At 38.0% G+C, this 18,267-nt stretch overlaps 2 protein-coding genes and 1 non-coding gene across 4 annotated transcripts; 2 read left to right on the forward strand and 1 right to left on the reverse strand.

Moving 5' to 3' along the window:
* Positions 1–414: 414 nt before the first annotated feature.
* Positions 415–5,538, forward strand: LOC128014906 (60S acidic ribosomal protein P0-like). 2 transcript variants are annotated; one of them, XM_052598611.1, is made up of 8 exons: positions 415–850; positions 1,499–1,609; positions 2,083–2,258; positions 2,845–2,932; positions 3,021–3,167; positions 4,225–4,410; positions 5,094–5,234; positions 5,326–5,538. In XM_052598611.1, exons 2-8 carry the CDS (start codon positions 1,556–1,558, stop codon positions 5,482–5,484), a joined length of 951 nt encoding a protein of 316 aa, XP_052454571.1. In that variant the 5' UTR covers positions 415–850; positions 1,499–1,555; the 3' UTR covers positions 5,485–5,538. The 2 variants fall into 2 exon arrangements, with proteins under 2 accessions (XP_052454571.1, XP_052454570.1); XM_052598610.1 differs by lacking the exon at positions 415–850 and having other exon boundaries at positions 1,443–1,609.
* LOC128015024 (small nucleolar RNA SNORA63) lies at positions 4,501–4,628 on the forward strand. Its single transcript, XR_008183753.1, has one exon. It is a non-coding gene; the product is annotated as a small nucleolar RNA SNORA63 (small nucleolar RNA).
* Positions 5,539–7,547: 2,009 nt separating the features above from the next.
* Positions 7,548–16,472, reverse strand: LOC128014910 (cytosolic phospholipase A2 gamma-like). The gene is made up of 15 exons (XM_052598615.1): positions 16,417–16,472; positions 15,522–15,547; positions 15,248–15,359; positions 15,001–15,143; positions 14,717–14,918; positions 11,943–12,045; positions 11,729–11,863; positions 11,404–11,457; positions 11,278–11,325; positions 10,940–11,065; positions 10,399–10,557; positions 10,060–10,137; positions 9,830–9,984; positions 9,186–9,351; positions 7,548–8,056 (listed from the first exon to the last, which is right to left on the reverse strand). Exons 2-15 carry the CDS (start codon positions 15,545–15,547, stop codon positions 7,875–7,877), a joined length of 1,689 nt encoding a protein of 562 aa, XP_052454575.1. The 5' UTR covers positions 16,417–16,472; the 3' UTR covers positions 7,548–7,874.
* Between the last annotated feature and the right edge of the window lie 1,795 nt (positions 16,473–18,267).

Raw genomic sequence — 18,267 nt, forward strand, 5'->3', positions numbered from 1 at the left:
TTAATTTTCAAATAAATTGATCTAGTAAAATACTACACGTCAAAAAAACGCCTGCCTCCAAAAGATCTAATTTCATTGGCTGGATCGTACAGACGCTCATCGATGGTTGGCCAGTTTCCATGTCAGTCATAAGCACTAGTAGACTCAGTGGGCGGTTTTCGTCGGGTGTGAATGACAATGCGTAACTTGGGTAAATTTACAGACACTGTGGACGTGAGAGTCGAGAGATATTTATTTATTTATTTATTTAAATTCTAATATAAATTACTTTATTGGGCATGACAACTCATTGATGGCATGGTGGTAATAAAAACATTGGGGCTTTACTGAAAACATTCGGGGCTCCAGCCCCCTTAGCCCACCCCTAACGCCGCCCCTGGTACACAGTCTTGTACTTTTGACTTTTTTCACTCGAAATGATATGTTGTATGCTTATGAGTTCAGCCCATAGACAGTAAAAGAAAGCCGTAGCTGTTTCTTCTTCTTTCAATTTTTTTTGGCGGTTGGAAACTAACTTTATTAATGCATTAACGCCACCTTCTGGACTCGTTTACCGTAGCTGGTTATCCTCAGACATGCTCTAAAACTCTTTAGATACGGAATTTTCCGAAAGTCAATGGGAGAAATGATTTTGGTGCCGGAATTTACTTCCGGCACCAAAGCTCTCTCGGGCTGTGGGTGGGACTGATGCTCTATACCGCAAATGAACTGTTGGGTGATAGACGTGGCTGTTGACCAATCAGCGCATAGACACGCCTCCTCCTCGCGATTCTGATTGGATGTTCGACCCGTACTAATACCGCGCCGCTTACTTCCGTACTCTCTTTCTTTCACGCGTCCTGATCGTAAGGTGAGGTGTAGTCGTCTTGTGCGGCTTTCTGTGTTTTACACTATATTTCTGACCGCATGAGTTCTTCAGAAGTCATGAATTTGTGAAGAATCGCTAGTGGACCTCATTAGCACCCAACCAGTGCATAAAAATAGTTTGAGGAAGAAGTTAGCATTAGCCTATTAGCATAGGCCTGCGCGCCACGTGTTTTCATATTTGATTAGCTCTGTTATATAACTGTGTGTTCTATTCTGTGCAATATGTGTCGAGATTATTACAGCAGGTCATCTACAGTCCAGCTGTGTCAGTGCTGGCCGGTCGTTCCCCCTGCTCAAATAAACCTGTTTCCTACTATCCCTGTCTGTCTGCATCCCACGACTCGCAGGGACGCTGGTCTCAGACACTTTTCCAAATTAAGACCAATAGAAGATAATTAAAGCACTGTTGTTTTAATGCATATGGTCTTAAAATGTTTCCAGATAGAACTCTTTGACTTTGGCATAAAATGTGTCTTTAAGTAACAATTTAGTAACAATTGGTATATATTTAATCCATTGCTTACCAGTAGATCTTCTAAAAAGGAAGACTTTTGGACTAGCTCAATATCTCGAAACCGCTCGAAGGTGACAAAATGCATGTCTAAATGTCTTTAAATACTGTGATCCCCAGATTTTTCAGTCTTGTCTTTAAACCGGCTGTTCACCGATCCTTGGAAGCACTGTCAAGATGCCCAGGGAAGACAGGACCACGTGGAAGTCCAACTATTTCCTGAAGATCATCGTGAGTTCTCTGTGCTTTTATAAGAGATCCAGCAGGTCATCTACAGTCCAGCTGTGTCAGTGCTGGCCGGTCGTTCCCCCTGCTCAAATAAACCTGTTTCCTTCTATCCCTGTCTGTCTGCATCCCACGACTCACAGGGACGCTGGTCTCAGACAAGAGTTATGAACGCATGCATTAGTCCATGCAGGATTAAACTTAACACAATATGTAGTGTAATTTTTTTTTTTTAATGTTTGATTTCCACCTTCTCTAACTTTGTAATAATGCTAAGCCATAATTTTTTTTTAACCTTTTTAATACATTTTTAAAGTGAATCACAAATACTTAACTGTCGCTACTCTTAGTTGAATCAAATGTAAAAATTGGTTAACGTTGTCTATTTAGTTTGGAGTTTATTTTTTATGGAGGAGGGTTCTTGGATCATGATTCCCATCAGGTTGTTGTGTTTCTGACGTCTTTCCTCTTGTTTACAGCAACTGCTGGATGACTTCCCCAAGTGTTTCATCGTGGGCGCAGACAATGTCGGCTCCAAGCAGATGCAGACCATCCGTCTGTCCCTGCGGGGCAAGGCCGTCGTGCTCATGGGCAAAAACACCATGATGAGGAAGGCCATCCGCGGCCACCTGGAGAACAACCCGTCTCTGGAGAGGTGTGTGTCCGGCTGGGCCCAATGATGACCCACGGTAGACGAAGTCTTTAAAGAGTGCAGTCTGTTTAAAGTGATGACACCGCCCCACTTTAATTTTCATTTGTAATATTCAAAAGTCATTTTCACGGTTTTGTGCATCATCTGAACAGCCACAGAATATTTGAGTGTTTACGCTCTTTGACATTAAAAGGAATACTTTTTTTTTTTTTTTAATAGTCATTAAAGTCGAAGCTGCTTTCACCGCTTTTATTAATGTGCATTTAAGCCAATGAATGCAACTTGAAATTGAATTTTTTAGCATTTAATTTGAAGTGAATCTGGAATGTAAGCATTAGTCCTTCTCTCACTCATCAGGCCGTTATAAATGAGCTTTAACCCAGAGATGCAGGATCAGTTATGGGCCGGCTGTGTCAGTGCTGGTCTGTCGTTCCCCCTGCACAAATAAACCTGTTTCCTTCTATCCTTGTGTGTTTACATCCCACAGCTCACAGGGACGCTGGTCTCAGACATTCTGCATCAGACACGTGTCTGAACATCAGTTTTAATAATTCAAGGTGAATGTTTGACCTTCTCCCGTGTGTTTCAGGCTGCTCCCTCACATCCGTGGGAACGTGGGCTTCGTCTTCACCAAGGAGGATCTGACTGAGATCCGGGATCTGCTGCTGGCAAACAAAGTGAGCGTCACTGAGCGACTGAATGTCTGAGGCTCTTCAGGGGGTGAATGCATCTCTTTATGAAGCTGTTGTTGTGTTGTGCTGATAGGTGCCCGCTGCTGCCCGTGCTGGAGCCATCGCCCCGTGTGAGGTGACCGTCCCGGCTCAGAACACCGGACTCGGTCCGGAGAAGACCTCCTTCTTCCAGGCTTTGGGAATCACCACCAAGATCTCCAGAGGAACCATTGAGATCCTGGTGAGTTGCAGGAAAGGGCTACTACTGTATTCTCCTGTAGCTCACACGGAGCAGCATAGAGCGCCCTCTTGTGGCTGTAGACTAAGGTTTTCTCTTGGTTCTAAATGTGACTTATAGTCCAGTGTGACCTACCTGTATGTGTTTTTTTTTTTTTTTTTTTTTTTACACCGAGGTATTTTTGGACTGCTACTTATACTTAGGTGTGACTTGATTACCATATTTTTCGGACTACAAATCTGGTTTTCAGTTACAATTTTGGTTTCCAATGAATATATATATTTTTTATTAACCATTTTATATTATACTTTGTTTTGTGGAAATTTAAGTTATTTCTTTAAAATATTTTAGAATTTAATTTGTAATGAAGACATTTTAGAATAAAGTAGTTTTTTTTGTTTTTTATTTGCCAATTTAATTAAATTTAAGACTTTTTTTTTATTTGATTTGCTAATTTAATTACAAAAAGGTTTAAATTTGTATTAAATTAAGACCTTTTCTAAAAATTAGATTTGTTTAAATTTTATTCTAATTCATTTTTTTTTTTTTTTGGATGATTGTTCTGGTCTTTTAAGAAGTTTTGAAGATTTTTTATTTTTATAATTTAAATTTAGAATATATAAACTTATTTAAGATTACTTAATTTAATCAATGCAGTTGTGCTTTATAAAATAGAGATTTGTGTATTTTATTTTAATAAACTTTTATACACTTCTATTTTCATTAAATTTATTTATATACATTTGACCAAATTTAGTCAAGGAAAACCTTTTTTTTTTCTTCAATCAATGCATGTTCCAGTCATTGGATCATCACACTAATGGTGATTTTTATGAATTCAGCTGTTAACACATGTTCAAGTTTAAGCGTTCGAGCCTCGGCTGTCTGCAGGATCAGTTATGGGCCGGCTGTGTCAGTGCTGGTCTGTCGTTCCCCCTGCACAAATAAACCTGTTTCCTTCTATCCCTGTGTGTTTACATCCCACAGCTCACAGGGACGCTGGTCTCAGACACGTCTGAATCTGTTTATAATGCTAAACCGTGTCCTGTTGTGTCCACAGAGCGACGTTCAGCTGATCAAACCTGGAGACAAGGTGGGCGCCAGCGAGGCCACGCTGCTCAACATGCTGAACATCTCGCCCTTCTCTTTCGGGCTGATCATCCAGCAGGTGTATGATAACGGCAGCGTCTACAGCCCCGAGGTGCTGGACATCACTGAAGACGCCCTGCACAAGAGGTTCCTGGAGGTCAGTGCGGTTCACGCTGCTCATGTGTTGGGGTTTGACCCGAAAGATGCTCAAGATGATGCTGGATCTCAGTCGTGTGTATTAGTGAAGATGCAGGATCAGTTACGGGCCGGCTGTGTCAGTGCTGGTCTGTCGTTCCCCCTGCACAAATAAACCTGTTTCCTTCTATCCCTGTGTGTTTACATCCCACAGCTCACAGGGACGCTGGTCTCAAACATCTGATAAAGCTAAATTAAAATTAAGTGTATATACTTAAATTTTTTTTATTTGTTTATAAAATTATAAATCTTAATTGATATATGTACTTATAATGTATTAAAAATACACTTTTATATTTAGTATATAAATTATGAAAATATATTGCAAACGCATGTTTTAGTTGTAATTTTTAATTCAAATTTCTCATTCAGAAATATACATTTATTTAATGTAATGTAAAAAGCTTAAATGTAATTTTTTTTAAAGTCTATTTAAAATTTTCCATTTTAGTTTCACCCATTAATTTTAAAGTGAAATGTTTTGTAAATTAAAATATCAAACCTGTTTAATGCAAACTGCTCGAGCTACACTCGGTCTAAATAGGAAGCTATTTTAAGTTAAAAAAAAGTTCATTTTAATTGTCTCATCCCCGCTTCAGTGTTTATTCCCTGCCGTCTGTGTAACTCGATCTCTTCTCTGTTCAGGGTGTGAGGAACATCGCCAGTGTGTGTCTGCAGATCGGATACCCGACGCTCGCCTCCATCCCTCACTCCATCATCAACGGATACAAGAGGGTCCTGTCTGTCGCTGTGGAAACGGATTACTCCTTCCCATTGGCTGAGAAGGTAGAAGCTCAGTTCTGTCATCAGTCCTTGATGTGGTCTCAGATACTGTTTTTCTTCACTGGTGCTAAGAGCGTGTGTCTGTCCTCCACAGGTCAAGGCCTATCTGGCTGATCCCACTGCTTTCGCTGTCGCTGCTCCGACTGCTTCGGCTGCGGTGGAGAAATCTGCAGCTCCTGCGGCTAAAGAGGAGGCTCCCAAAGAGGAGTCCGAGGAGTCTGACGATGACATGGGCTTCGGCCTGTTTGATTAAACTGCTGTCAACATCAGCGTCAGTTTTACATCAATAAAACATCTGGAAACATCAGTTGTGACTCCATTTTATTCACTTAAAGCAGTGGTTTTGAACCTGTGGGCCGCGGCCCCTTAAATGGGTTGCATCCCAGGCATCTGGCATCCAGGAACACAACATAACTGTTCTTATAATGCAAATAAGTCACATTTATTTAGAACCAAGAGTAAACATTACCACATTACTTAGTAAAATGTGATGTCACAGTTTAATAGCACCATGTTTGCACTTAATGCTCAAGGTGTCTGCAGTTTTATGACAAAACCGACATTACAACTACTGTATTTCCCGGACTACAAATAACTTTTTTTTTTTTCCATAGTCTAACTGGTCCTGCGACTTAAAATTAATTTGAAATAAAACGAGAGAAAACGCGTCTACAGCCGCGAGAGGGCGCTCTGTTGTCAGTGAGAAGCACACAGCGCCCTCTCGCGGCTGTAGACGGTAATGGTGCTATTGAACGGTCACTCATCACATTTTTACAAAGTAATGCTGATTTTTAGAGTACAATGTATATTATAGAATGCATAAGTTTAGTCAGTGTAGAACCGTATTCATGTTCTGATTTGGATTTCTTGTGCTCAATGGGCGTCTCTGCAGGCTTCAAAAGTATTCACAATCATTACTTAAGTAGAAGTATATATACTAGGGTTTTAAAAGACTTTTATAGAAGTTGAAGTATCAACTCAAGCTTTTAACGAGTTACTAAAATGGTATAGCATACTTGTCAAACGCTAATTTATTAGCAAACGCTAGGTTGGGTGTTCGAATCCCAGGGAACACGTTTAGCTTGAATGCAATGCAAGTCGCTTTGGATAAAAGGCGTCTGCTAAATGTATAAATTTAAAACCTGTTAGCCTGCATCCCCACGGCGGCGTCCTGAACGCCCCTCAACTCGCACGTGTCGATGTTTAGGAATATAGATTCAATGAAAAAGGGTAAATTTAATCTTGACAAACTATATATTGTTATAAAGATCTAAGCATCGACGACAGGTCGCTGTTTTTCAATGGAAAGCTTATAAAGAATGTATTTGTCACGTGTGTAAGCAGTAACGTTACACATCAAAACATTAAGAATAAAAATGCAGTACATACCAGATTCGTCGTAATAACGAGTCATGAACACATCCACAGCTGTAAATCCCGGGTGAGTTAGAAAGGTAAGGGTCCACTGAACTACATCTCATGGAGCAGGTTTAGTCCAACGAAACAATAACGCTGTAATATGGATCATTATTACTTTGTATACATTTCAGTTCTCCAGCAACAGAACTGTTTGTGTCCGTTATGGAATAACTCATGATAAGAAACTGCGTATTGTAAAAAACGGCATGGCTTTGTAGCGTACAGTGTCACAAACAGAAATGAGACAATCCACAAAAAAAAAAAAAAAAAGTGAAAGAAAAGCTGAAAATAGTAGTACAAATTTTGGCGCTCTCTCGTGACGGCTTGTGACGCACGCTCGTGACGCACCTGTCAGCTGACGGAAGCGGAACTTATAGCGATCGCCTTTTTCTTTATTTGTTTTATTTTTCAACATTTTTCATACGTTTGTGAGTGTGTTTTATGATGAATGTTACCCCATAAATGGGAAGCTAAAAAATAATAACTTTTAAGAAATATATATTTTTTGATAAACGAACCCAACACTGTCTATAAGTCCTTGCTGGAGTGTGATGTGATTTGTGTCATCTGTGCAGGTGAGATGGATCCAGTACAATTATATATGTTTATACTCATCCAATCACAATCAAATTCACTCCATCTCTCAAATTAGTTATTTTAATTGTAACAGTAGAAAAAACCCACATGAAATATTTTTTAGTTTCTATACTGAATGTCAATTAGCACTGCATTATTCATATACTTTATTACCTGCAAAAATGACTTGGAAAAACACATGAACAATGTATAAATCCATACAGATACATGTATCTTAGGAGCACAGTCCTATTTAAAGCCCCTTTAATACTTTGAGCACCGGCCCCTTAAAGGTCTCTGCATGGCCCTGAATAATGCTTTTAAATTCATATTTTTTTGTAATAAGCAGATGTAATGTTTTAGAGAGTATTTTATTAATTCATTAGAATAGATGCAAAGTAATACAGTATTTACCAGTAATCTAGTCTGTGCTATTGTTGATTTGATTATTAATGATCAGATAAGTATTGCTTAAGCCCGCCTTTTTTTGTGAAGATCAAGCAATGAAGAAACAGAATGGAACATGCAAAAATACATTAAGCTGAAATAAAGTGCAAAAATGTCTATAATGCCACCTGTTTAAAAAAAAAAAAAATCTGATCAAATAACATGCATTTAGAAAAAAACAGATTGAATTTTGAGCCAATTTTAAAGTTGTCGTGCTTGTGCCTGGAAGTATTTAGCCTCGGCGACCGCTCGGATCTGCTCCAGCAGTTTGGCTCTGTTGATCGAGAAGTTCTTCCCAGAGACCTGCAGAAGTTCAGCGATCATCTCAGCGCTGTAAGGAACCTGAGATGTGCCATATTTCTTCCTCCAGACATCAATTTTATCTGATGGAATAGTAACACACTTAAATCAGCAGGAGTTTAGTACTTTACAGGGGGTCTACTGTAATACTGAAGCCCAGGGGTCTTTGGTTATCTTAAGGTGCCCCTGACTCTAAGAAAAGTCTTTAAAAGTAAGACACAATCTGCTGTTAGTATGAAAGAATGTGTGCCTTTTTGTTTGACTTACTTATCAAAAGTTAAAATAGCTAAATATGTTGCTAGGGTAGTCTAAAGAGTTGCTAAATTTAGCAACAAAATTGCTAAGTTGGCAGTACTGAATAAATTCACTTGTCAAGAGAAAAAGTGACAGAAGCGCCTGCGATAATTGTGTTAAATAGTATTTTTAATGCCTTAAACCGAAAAAAAAAAAACACGCCTGCGTTAAACACTACTAATATTTATATGATACGACAGAAAATCAACTTTGCAAAATATATTGTATATTAGATAAAAGCTCACAGAAAATAACTTTTTTCTTCTTCAAACTTAATCCTGAACGTGGTAAAACAGCTTTTCTCTTTTAAATTATTCTAAAACTGTTTAGCATTAAATCATAATTTGGATTTTGCACAGCCCTAAATTGAACATTTATTAATCAATCATAAAAGCAGAGCATTTGGAGCAGGCAGGGTTATGAATAAAAGGTGTGTTTTTCCATTTAGCAAAACTGTTATTCATTTAAAAGCAACATCGAATTAACTTCATATACAACACCAAACCGTTGTGTCAGAGGGGAGTATATACAAGTTATAAAGCATTCATGTAAGCATGTTATCAGTTCAAGAGAACCCATGTTTAAATCAATGTTATAAGTGACAATATAATTATATATCTTATAATATGAATATTTAAAATGCTGTCAGTGAAAGCACATCAAGCAAAATCCTATATTTGCTGTAGCATGGCAGTTCACATTTTACACAATGAACTTGATTTGAACATGCTACAGTATCACTACAATCTTTCACAATTATTTGGCATGTAATAGCAAGCCTAATCAGAATGTAACATACATGTTAACAGTTTATCAGATGTTAGGTCTGCAGAATCTACAGAGAAATCTGGAATGTTGAATGGGAAATGTGTAAGAACCCTAAATCAGATTCAGGATGGCTTGAAGATGTAAACTTGCCTCCACAGTTGGCCAGATTAAACAGAGGCATGTGAATCACGGTTGGAGCGTCTTTGCCTTTGAACACATAGAAGGCCTTTGGTTTCTTCACGTCCTCACTGGTAATGTTGACTTCAGGGAAAGGGATCTTCAGTTTCTTGCACATCTCAGCGGTTTGCGTCACTGTCTGCAGTGGAAAAGTGTAACAGTATCACTAGTTTTCTGAAATTGAACTTATTCACTTAAATCTACCCCATGTGTTTCCTATACCTCCATCAGGCACCAGCTGAGAGACGAATGGGAATCCCGATGGATGGAAAGCTCAGATATTACAAAACTCATGAAGATATATGCCACATAGAATTCAATCTGTTTAAAAGGTTTTCTTTCTCTCTTGTTTTTATCTGGTCAGATGATGCACAGCATTTGCAATTATCTGTCAGTGTTTTTGTAGTTTTCTGTATATTTTAGGTTATGGTCTACAGTCTATTGATCACTATGAATGCATGAGGAAAAAAATAAACAAGTTTATTTATTTATTTGTGTTCCACAGAAGAAAGTAAGTGAAGTTGAGTAAAAGTGAGGGAAGTAGGGGATGTATTCCTTTAAACAAACTTTTATGAGAGAATGTATGCATTGTATAGAGTTATATAAGTATATAATACCATGAAAGGATCGCCATCACTGAAATCCAGGGAAATGATGAGGTCAATGTCTCGTTCTTCTCTCAGCACTGAGAAGTAGGATGAGTTCAGCAACAGTCCGGCGTCTTCATAGTCTCTCGTCTCACCTTCCAGAAGAGCAGCAGGCACTGCTTCATCTAATCATTCACAGTGTGAAATCAGTCTCTATTATTCACAATGAATTTCCGGATAATGAACGGGTCTGTTCTCACCTGTCATGCTGTGGAGGAAGTTATAATGCCTGCCCCAGATCCACTGAGCAATGCATCTACAGATGCTAATCAAAAGATCTGCAAAATAAATATACACTTCAAAATTAATATTCTAAAGTTCTTCAGTTCTTTAGGTTCTTGTCAGTAACTAGGCTTTTTGACTACATGGTGCATGCATGCATTGTTTTTAGCTTAGAGAATAAACATGTTTGTGAAAGGTTGCGATCTTGATTACTAAAAATGACGCTGAGATAGGCTCCAACATCCCTGCGAAACTGCATGAGACAAACATTGTGGAAAATGGATGGATGAATCAATGTTAGAGACAGTTCAACCTACCAAATGGCCATGAATTGAGCTTGCGCTCCAAACTGAAATAGTTGCATACATCCATGGTGTACTGCATCATGTACTGTTTGGCTGCTTTTTTACCAGCAGTTTTATCTTCGTTCAGTTTTTCTAATTGATAAATCAGCTGTTTTTTACCTCCAGAGAGGTCTGTAAAAAGAGGGGGACATGTGCATTAGTCATTTGTTCATATTCTAGTTCTAGTGCATCTACAGTACAAGCATCATTTACAAGTAATCAAATTGATTGATGTTATGGCATGTTACCCCATTCTTTTTTGTGCTTTCAGGATTTGTTTTTCAGAATTGTTTCATTATTTACATGTATCTAAAAATACATTCAATAGACTATAGTTCATTTTACATTTGCATTCAAATAAATATTAAACACAGATATGAAGTGAAATATGGCTATTTTATTTTAGACAGTTTTTCATATTGCAAAAAAGATAATTAAAAAGTATTCTTCTCAAACCAGTGTCAATAAATAGCAGGTGCGCTGTGTGTCAATCTGCCCCAGAGGAAGAGTTTACCGGTCAGTGTTGTTCTGATGGACTGATCAAGAGCAGAAGGATCAGTGCCTTTCAACACAGTGAGGTTCATGTCCACAAGGTTCAAGAGCACCTGGTAACATTGGTCTATAGGTGGGGAGTGTGGGTCTTTTGAAGGAAACACATTAAACAATCATGAACACAATGTCTCCTCTCCTCAACAAAGGCAAGTGAAAAGAGAGCTTTTTATTAGATCGTTTTAGAGTATGACACTTAAGTTTTCAGCTTGTAGCTTGAACATGTGTGGCCACAAATTTGATATATATACATTTGAATATATATGGAACTGATCAATAAATAAACACAATAAAATTCTATACCTTGCTTCGTTTTCTCTGATGCCGTTTTTATTTCAGGTAATAAAAGAGCTGAAAAACAAAATCAAATGAAAGTGAAATTACTTTTAAGCGGAATTAAAATTTGTACAAATTTCACAATTGTTGTACCTTTTATCCACTTCCAGATCTCCTCTTCATCAGCTAAAACACTGCTGCACAGAGCTGGTGATGAAAAAAAAAAAACTTTTAAATAAATCCCCTTCATCTTGTTAATGTAATTTCAATAAAGATTTATGTTGAAAAAAAAAATCAACTCAAATGTTTCTTTCAATGCATTTCAGTTTTTACTTGACAATTAGCTAGTTCTACTGATGTCACATGTCGCATTCATGTATTTTATTCTAGGTCAGTTCAATAGTCTACAATATACGCTGTAAGTTGGTATTACAAATAATAAAACACTATAAGGCAGTCCTGCATCAGATTTTGTTACCTTGCAGGTAAAGCATGTCCATTTCATCCTGCTTCTTCATCTTATTTGTAAACTGGCTGCCGAAGCTGGATGTTTCCACAAACGCTCCAGTGAGAGAATAACCAGCTTCATGTGGATTGATCTCAAACCAGGGGTCTGCAGACAGAAAACACCTCCATATAACAGCTGACTTGAGCACATTATCTCTCAGTCTGTTTCAGACAGAAACACAGACCTCCTTCCTCACGCTGTTTGCATTGCTTGTCGATCGCTGTGTAGATGGGGAACGGGTCTTTACTGTGCTGGTTCCACTGCTCTGAGAGTTTGCATTCGTCAATCTGAAGAGAATATATTTTTACAGAGTCATGTTGTAGTGGAGACAACAAGTGTAATCACTAAAAAAGTTTCAGTGATGGCATTTGCTCAAATTGTCTTGAGTAAAGTTTGCTTCAAATCAAGCTGCATATGTAAAAAATTAAAAGGCCCTTTTTAATAAGGGCAGTTCTCTGAGGACTGTACAACATGGAGCTCATGACTTCCTGATAGAACTCTAAAGATAGTCAGTGATTCCTCCACTGATACATTCCTAAAGAAAAGGCTTTGTGACATCACAGTATGGCAAGGGGCATAACATTTCTGTCACACGCTTAAGGTATTCAGCCTATCACAATGCACTGGATAGCTGGCCAATCAGAGTACACCCCGCTTTACAGAATGATGAGCTTTGTAAAAATCAACTGTTTCAGAAAGGTGGGACATAGGGGAGCGACTATAATGTACATACAGTATGTGGAAAAACTCCTTTTTCCATTCTGCTGAAGCCTGATTTGTTCACGCTTGTGTAGCTGCACAAACCAATGCAACTTTGACCCGCCGGAAAGGAGTGGGGCGTCCCGCTATATAAGTCAGCCCATAGCGCCATTCATCAGATCAATACTCCTTCAGTGACAAGGATGAAGATACTGCGAAAAAGAAGCAGTGAAAGAAGCTCCAGGTCTGCTTACCGCGGTAGAAGAAACTTAGGCAGCGAAACGATGCGATCTCTGCAGGCATCCAACATCAGGAGAGTAAGACCAAATTTCTGGAACAAATTTCAGTGTGCGTTGTTTCAAATGTCGCGCCGAGAGTGTGGATCGTGCAAGAAGCTCTAGCAAGATGAAGACAGACACAGCGAGTGACACGGCGCTCGCTGATGGCTTTTGCTCTTTCTGTGTGAGCATAAGCCTCTCTCGTCTATGTTTATTTCATCAAGGTCCCCCCTGCCAGGCCCTCTCGTCCTTCTCCTCTCCTAAGAGAAAGAAACAGCGGAGCAGCGCATCTCTCTCAGCGGGCTCGAGAGGTGTCTTGTTGGCTCAGCGCCCGCGTGTCCCACCCTCCCCACATCCTCTCATGCCGATGTGCTTTACAAGTGAGGACCAGCGGCCCTCTTCAGCTGTGAGTGGACTGGTCTCATTTGGAGTGTCCAAAGAGGACATTATCATCCTCAAGTCACAGTGACATCAACGCAGAAACGGAGGAGTGGGGCGATTCCAGCGATGAGCCCGAAGCAACCCTTTGACCTCAGGTGCCAAATCTGAAGCCAGGCGCCAAGCTGATCCTTGTCTTCAGAAAGGCTGTGGAGGATCTGGATCTCGTGTGGTCAGTTCCAGACAAGCCCGTGGCTTACTGGACGAGTGGTTCCTGTGTATGTGGCAGCCATCATGGCAAATCATTCTCTCGAGGCTGGCCACTTAATGGGCAGGAATGACTTAGTTGTTATCTTTCTGAAGGGCACAGGGAGACTTAATCTTTCTTGACCTCAGACAGTGCCGACAGGGCTCTGAAAAGGCCCCCGTTTGAGCAAGACTTGAGTAAGTTCAGTTGACTTGCGGACCTTATAACTTAAAATGGCCCTTCATCTTGCTTTGGCATTGTTTAAGTGAGTGGGTGACTTGAAAGTGTTGTCAGTCAGCACTTTGTGCCTTGAGTTTGGTCTTAATGATTGTTAGCTTTGGCTTACACATCTGAAGGATTGGAATGCCCTATTGGTATGAAAGTCCACTCAAAAAGGGGAATAGCCTCCTCATGGGCATGGTCCAGTGGCATATCTTTCAGTGAGATCTGTGTGGCTGCCGGCTGGTCGTCGCCGTCCACTTTTGCCAGATTCTATAACTTAGACGTCCCTGCTCTGCAGGCACAGATTCTTTCTGCCTTACCTCCCTTGTGGGAAGTAGTTTCAGCTAAGTTCAGGGCAAGATAATGTCCAGATCCCTTACGGCCCTTTTTAGTGCTCTAGCAATGAGCTCGTAGAGCAGCATGTGATTGTTGCTCATAGTGCAGCGTGATTGGATTCGTTCCCATACGTAACCTCGATTCCCTGAGATGAGGGAATGAGCGTTATGTCACTTGCCACACCACAAGCTGTGCGAATTGATGACTGTCTCGTCAGTCAAATAATCTGATGAATGACACTACGGGCCGACTTATATAGTGGTCGGCCCGGCCCCTTCTGGTGGGTCAAACACCACAAATGTGAACAAATCAGGCTTCAGCAGAATAATAAAAAAATTTTTTTTACTAATAGTTACATTAACATAAGTTGATTCAAAAGTCTGACCCAAATGTTTAATGTCACAATTGTTACCAATTAAAATAATGTTTTATGTTGGTTTATATCCAGCTGGTTGCTTTTATGCATCAGTTAGCCAGCGAAGTTGCATATATAAAGCTAGTGAAAGGAGAAAGCTAACTGATTTGTTCTTGCAACTGATAAACAGATTATAAACGCATTATTATTTCAGTGAAATACGTGTTTTTTTTTTGTCATTTTGATTAGATAAAGATCAAGTTTTCTAATAAAGTGTGAAAGTACACATACAATATACATGTATCTAATAATACCTAGTTATCATTATCTGTAAAATTCACTATCGGTCAACCTCTATTTAAAACACATACATTTAAAAACTGAACATGATCACATCTACCCTCAACAAGTCACGACGGGTTATGTTATGAATAGTAACTGGCCTCTTTCACATATAATGTGACAAGCATCACTGCCCAAACGTCAGTCAAGCTGAAGATGTCTTTCCCATAGTAATATTTCTTCAGTTTGGCCAATGCGTCTGTAAATCTGACTCCTGGACCGCTGATTTTCCTGATGATTTTGTCCTTCACAGTCTCTAGTTTGGTGGACCAGTCTGGTTCTCGGTATAAGGAGGCCATGCACCTTCAGAGAAGAACATACTGCTCTCAGTTTTAACATTGAACCCAATTCAATCTCTGTGTGTGTGGTTTCTCAGGGTTTGTACCAGGTGGATCCAGAGACTCCGCTCAGATAAAGGATGCAGTCCAGAAGACCCGCTTTATCAAGCTGATCCAGGGATCCCAGCAAACCCACCATGGCTCTTTGTCCTCCTCCAGAACCCAGTAATGCAATGTTTGGCACCGCATCCTGAAATGCACACACCATTCAAAGCATGGCATAGTTCTTTTACAATCAAGAGGGTGAAACTTATGTTTGACATCTGATGTTCACTGTAATGTAAGATGTTTTACCTGACTGCAGCGTATGACAAACTTCTGCAAGCATTGTAGAACAGTGTTTCTCCTTCTGGCTACAAACTCTTCCTCCTTCTTATTCAGAGAGTGTCCGATTCTCACCTCGCCGCTGCAGCCGTGACACAGACAGACAAACAGAGCAGTGCTGAATTCAATTTATTCTACAATTAATTTTGATAATTTATATTCTGAATTATCCAGTTTGTCATAGTTGTTAATTGTGTCCGAGTGATGCAGCACAGTTGTTATCCCAGAATCTGTGCAGAATTACCTTTCCTTGGGTTTGGATGCACTCATCTATAAAACAATGGAGTCGACATTTAAGTAAATCTTCTAAGCAAATATGAATTTTTCAAAAATGTTTAGTTTTTCTTGTTTTCCTATTTCATTTAATCGGAAATGTTTCCTGAGCAACAAATCAGCATATTAGAATGATTTCTGTCTGATCATGTGACACCAACAACTTAGATTATATGTGTGATTATTAACACTTATTCTGAATTGTAATAATATTTCACAATATTACTGTTTTGACTGTATTCTTGACCAAATTAATGCAAACTGGTATTTCAGACAGTAAATCCAGAACGTGATGTTCTTCACTCATGACTGACAGCTCTGAATACCAAAAGTGTATAGAAACGAATGCAAATATCATAAGAATTTCTGATGAAAGATCATTAAAAAAAAAGAAAAAAAAAAGAGTAAATGTGGAAAACTAAATAGACCAACAGAGAAATATAAATAAGTAGAATCAAATGTCTGCTTAAAAGTTAAAAGCAGTAAACAGAACATGATCTGAAATGTATTAAAAATCATTTCAAATTTTTAACTACAATTATTTTTACTTTGAAATATAACATTAGATAACCACAATACAGTTTATAAGTTCATGTAATCTCAGTATGTTTATCTAATAATCACAGTATGTTTCAAACAATTATTTATAGCATAGTTAACATTTTAACATTGTACATATCTTTATGCATGGAAAATGAAACAATTTGTCACACTGAAATATAACTTAAATAAATGTATTTATCCTATTTCTGTAATGTTATTGTTATTGTGTGTATTTTAAAGCTTATTAATGACATATGTCAAAGGTTTCTTTCATGCAACTTTTGTCACATGCCAATTAAAATGACATTAAAACATGTACTCACTGTTCCTGTGAACCAATAACAACACAGCAGCCGTTGTCTCTCTGACCGGCTGAAGATGCTTTTATAACGCTCTGAAACGAAACTGCAAGTATAACATCGTGAGGAGTGGAGATGATGAATGTTAAATTTTTAAAATAGTTCACAGAGAACATGAAAATGTGATATTTCCTGTTAAATCAATCATGCAAATCCCTTGAAGACAACTGATGAGATTTGTGTTTGGGTGTGTTGGGGAGGGATGTGGTGCACCTCACCTTTGATTAGTTTGTGTTGCAGACAAAAGGTTGATAGAAGGTTCTTTTCGCAGAAAAAAAGAAAGGCTTCATGCACATTAGTTACCAAAGACTTATATAATAAAAGACTATAGTATAAATGACCTTTAAAATGTAAGTAAAGTGGTTTACATATGTACATACATATAAAAAGGTGTACATACATATCACAAAATCATGGGATTATTTGTGATTGCTTATATTGTTTTATTAGCACTAAACAGTGTCAGAAATAGTCTTCTAGATTTAGGGTCAATAGTTTATGGTAAACAAATTACTCAAAATTAAATAATGAAAAAAATTTGTCAATATTTAAATAAATAAATGTTATTAAATCACAAAACTATTTTAATTAATTATTTATCACCAAAAAAAAAAAAAAAAAAAAAAAATCATTTAATTTTAGTATTAATTTCTCATTTTTATCATACCTGAATAGATTTTTTACTCAAACAAGCTTGTGGCATTTCATTTTCATTTTCATTGTTAAGTTGTCGACTCGTCACTCAACAATAACATGCATCGCCTTTCAAAGTCAAATTCTTGTACATACATATATATATATATATATATAAGTCTCTGTTTGTAGCAATAGCCAAAAATACATTGTATGGCTCTAAATTATTGATTTTTCTTTTATGCTAAAAAAGTAAATATCATGTTCCATGAAGATATTTTGTAAATTTCCTACTGTAAATATATTAGAACTGAATAAGAACTTAATTTGGACAATTTTTTCAATATTTAGATTTTTTTGCACCCTCAGATTCCAGATTATCAAATATTGTCCTATACTTTCCAAACCCATACATCGATGGAAAGCTTATTTAACTCAATTTCCCTTATGTCCAGGGTCACACACACACACATGCACGCACACACGCACGCACACACACACACACACACACACACACACACACACACACACACACACATATATATATATATATATATATATATATATATATATATATATGGGGGTATATGCATGTCAGGCTATTTTATCTTTAAAAATGCAATTTTCTTATTAAGTGGATCTGTTATCTTTTATGCCAAATTCTTATATTTAATCAATAATCTAGAATAAAAAGACACGACAGGGTTAAAGAGACACAGACGCTGCATCGGAAGAGGCATTAAGTCTTATTTAGGCAGACTGTAAATAATCATAAATGCTTTAACAAGCCCAGTCAATGCACCGCTGTTAATCTATACTCTAGTGTATATGATAGTGAAAGCTGCTTGCTGTTTAACCTATGGCAATGCATGACATAGCAAGTTTAACTAATCCCTGCATTGCTGTATTCTCTAATCTCTATTCAGTTCATGTATATCTGTTTTCTAACATTGTTTACTACCATGTATGTTTTTACTTATGTGCCTTTTTTTTTTTATAGAAAAAACACAAATGTATACACTAACTGAGTGTTGCAGTGAAACATTAAGACACCTGTCGATGTTTCGAACCTAACCAGCAATCCTTGTTCCAGGACCATTAAGGTATTTAAGAACATCATTACAATAGTCCATGTAACATAAGTGGCTCAACAGTAATGTTATGAAGTGTGTGCAAATAAAA

This window comes from Carassius gibelio, chromosome A5, assembly GCF_023724105.1.
Source record: "Carassius gibelio isolate Cgi1373 ecotype wild population from Czech Republic chromosome A5, carGib1.2-hapl.c, whole genome shotgun sequence".
In the NCBI taxonomy this organism is placed as follows: Eukaryota; Metazoa; Chordata; class Actinopteri; order Cypriniformes; family Cyprinidae; genus Carassius; species Carassius gibelio.

Excerpts from the sequence above, each read along its gene's own strand:
- LOC128014906 (XM_052598611.1), top strand. The coding sequence starts at position 1,556 with ATGCCCAGGGAAGACAGGACCACGTGGAAGTCCAACTATTTCCTGAAG. Across the intron at positions 1,610-2,082 it reads ACTATTTCCTGAAGATCATC|CAACTGCTGGATGACTTCCC; the intron begins GTGAGTTCTCTG and ends TCTTGTTTACAG. Across the intron at positions 2,259-2,844 it reads AACAACCCGTCTCTGGAGAG|GCTGCTCCCTCACATCCGTG; the intron begins GTGTGTGTCCGG and ends CGTGTGTTTCAG.
- LOC128014910 (XM_052598615.1), bottom strand. The coding sequence starts at position 15,547 with ATGAGTGCATCCAAACCCAAGGAAAG. Across the intron at positions 14,919-15,000 it reads GGAGTCTCTGGATCCACCTG|GTGCATGGCCTCCTTATACC; the intron begins GTACAAACCCTG and ends TCTTCTCTGAAG. Across the intron at positions 11,066-11,277 it reads ATCAGAGAAAACGAAGCAAG|ACCCACACTCCCCACCTATA; the intron begins GTATAGAATTTT and ends TTCCTTCAAAAG.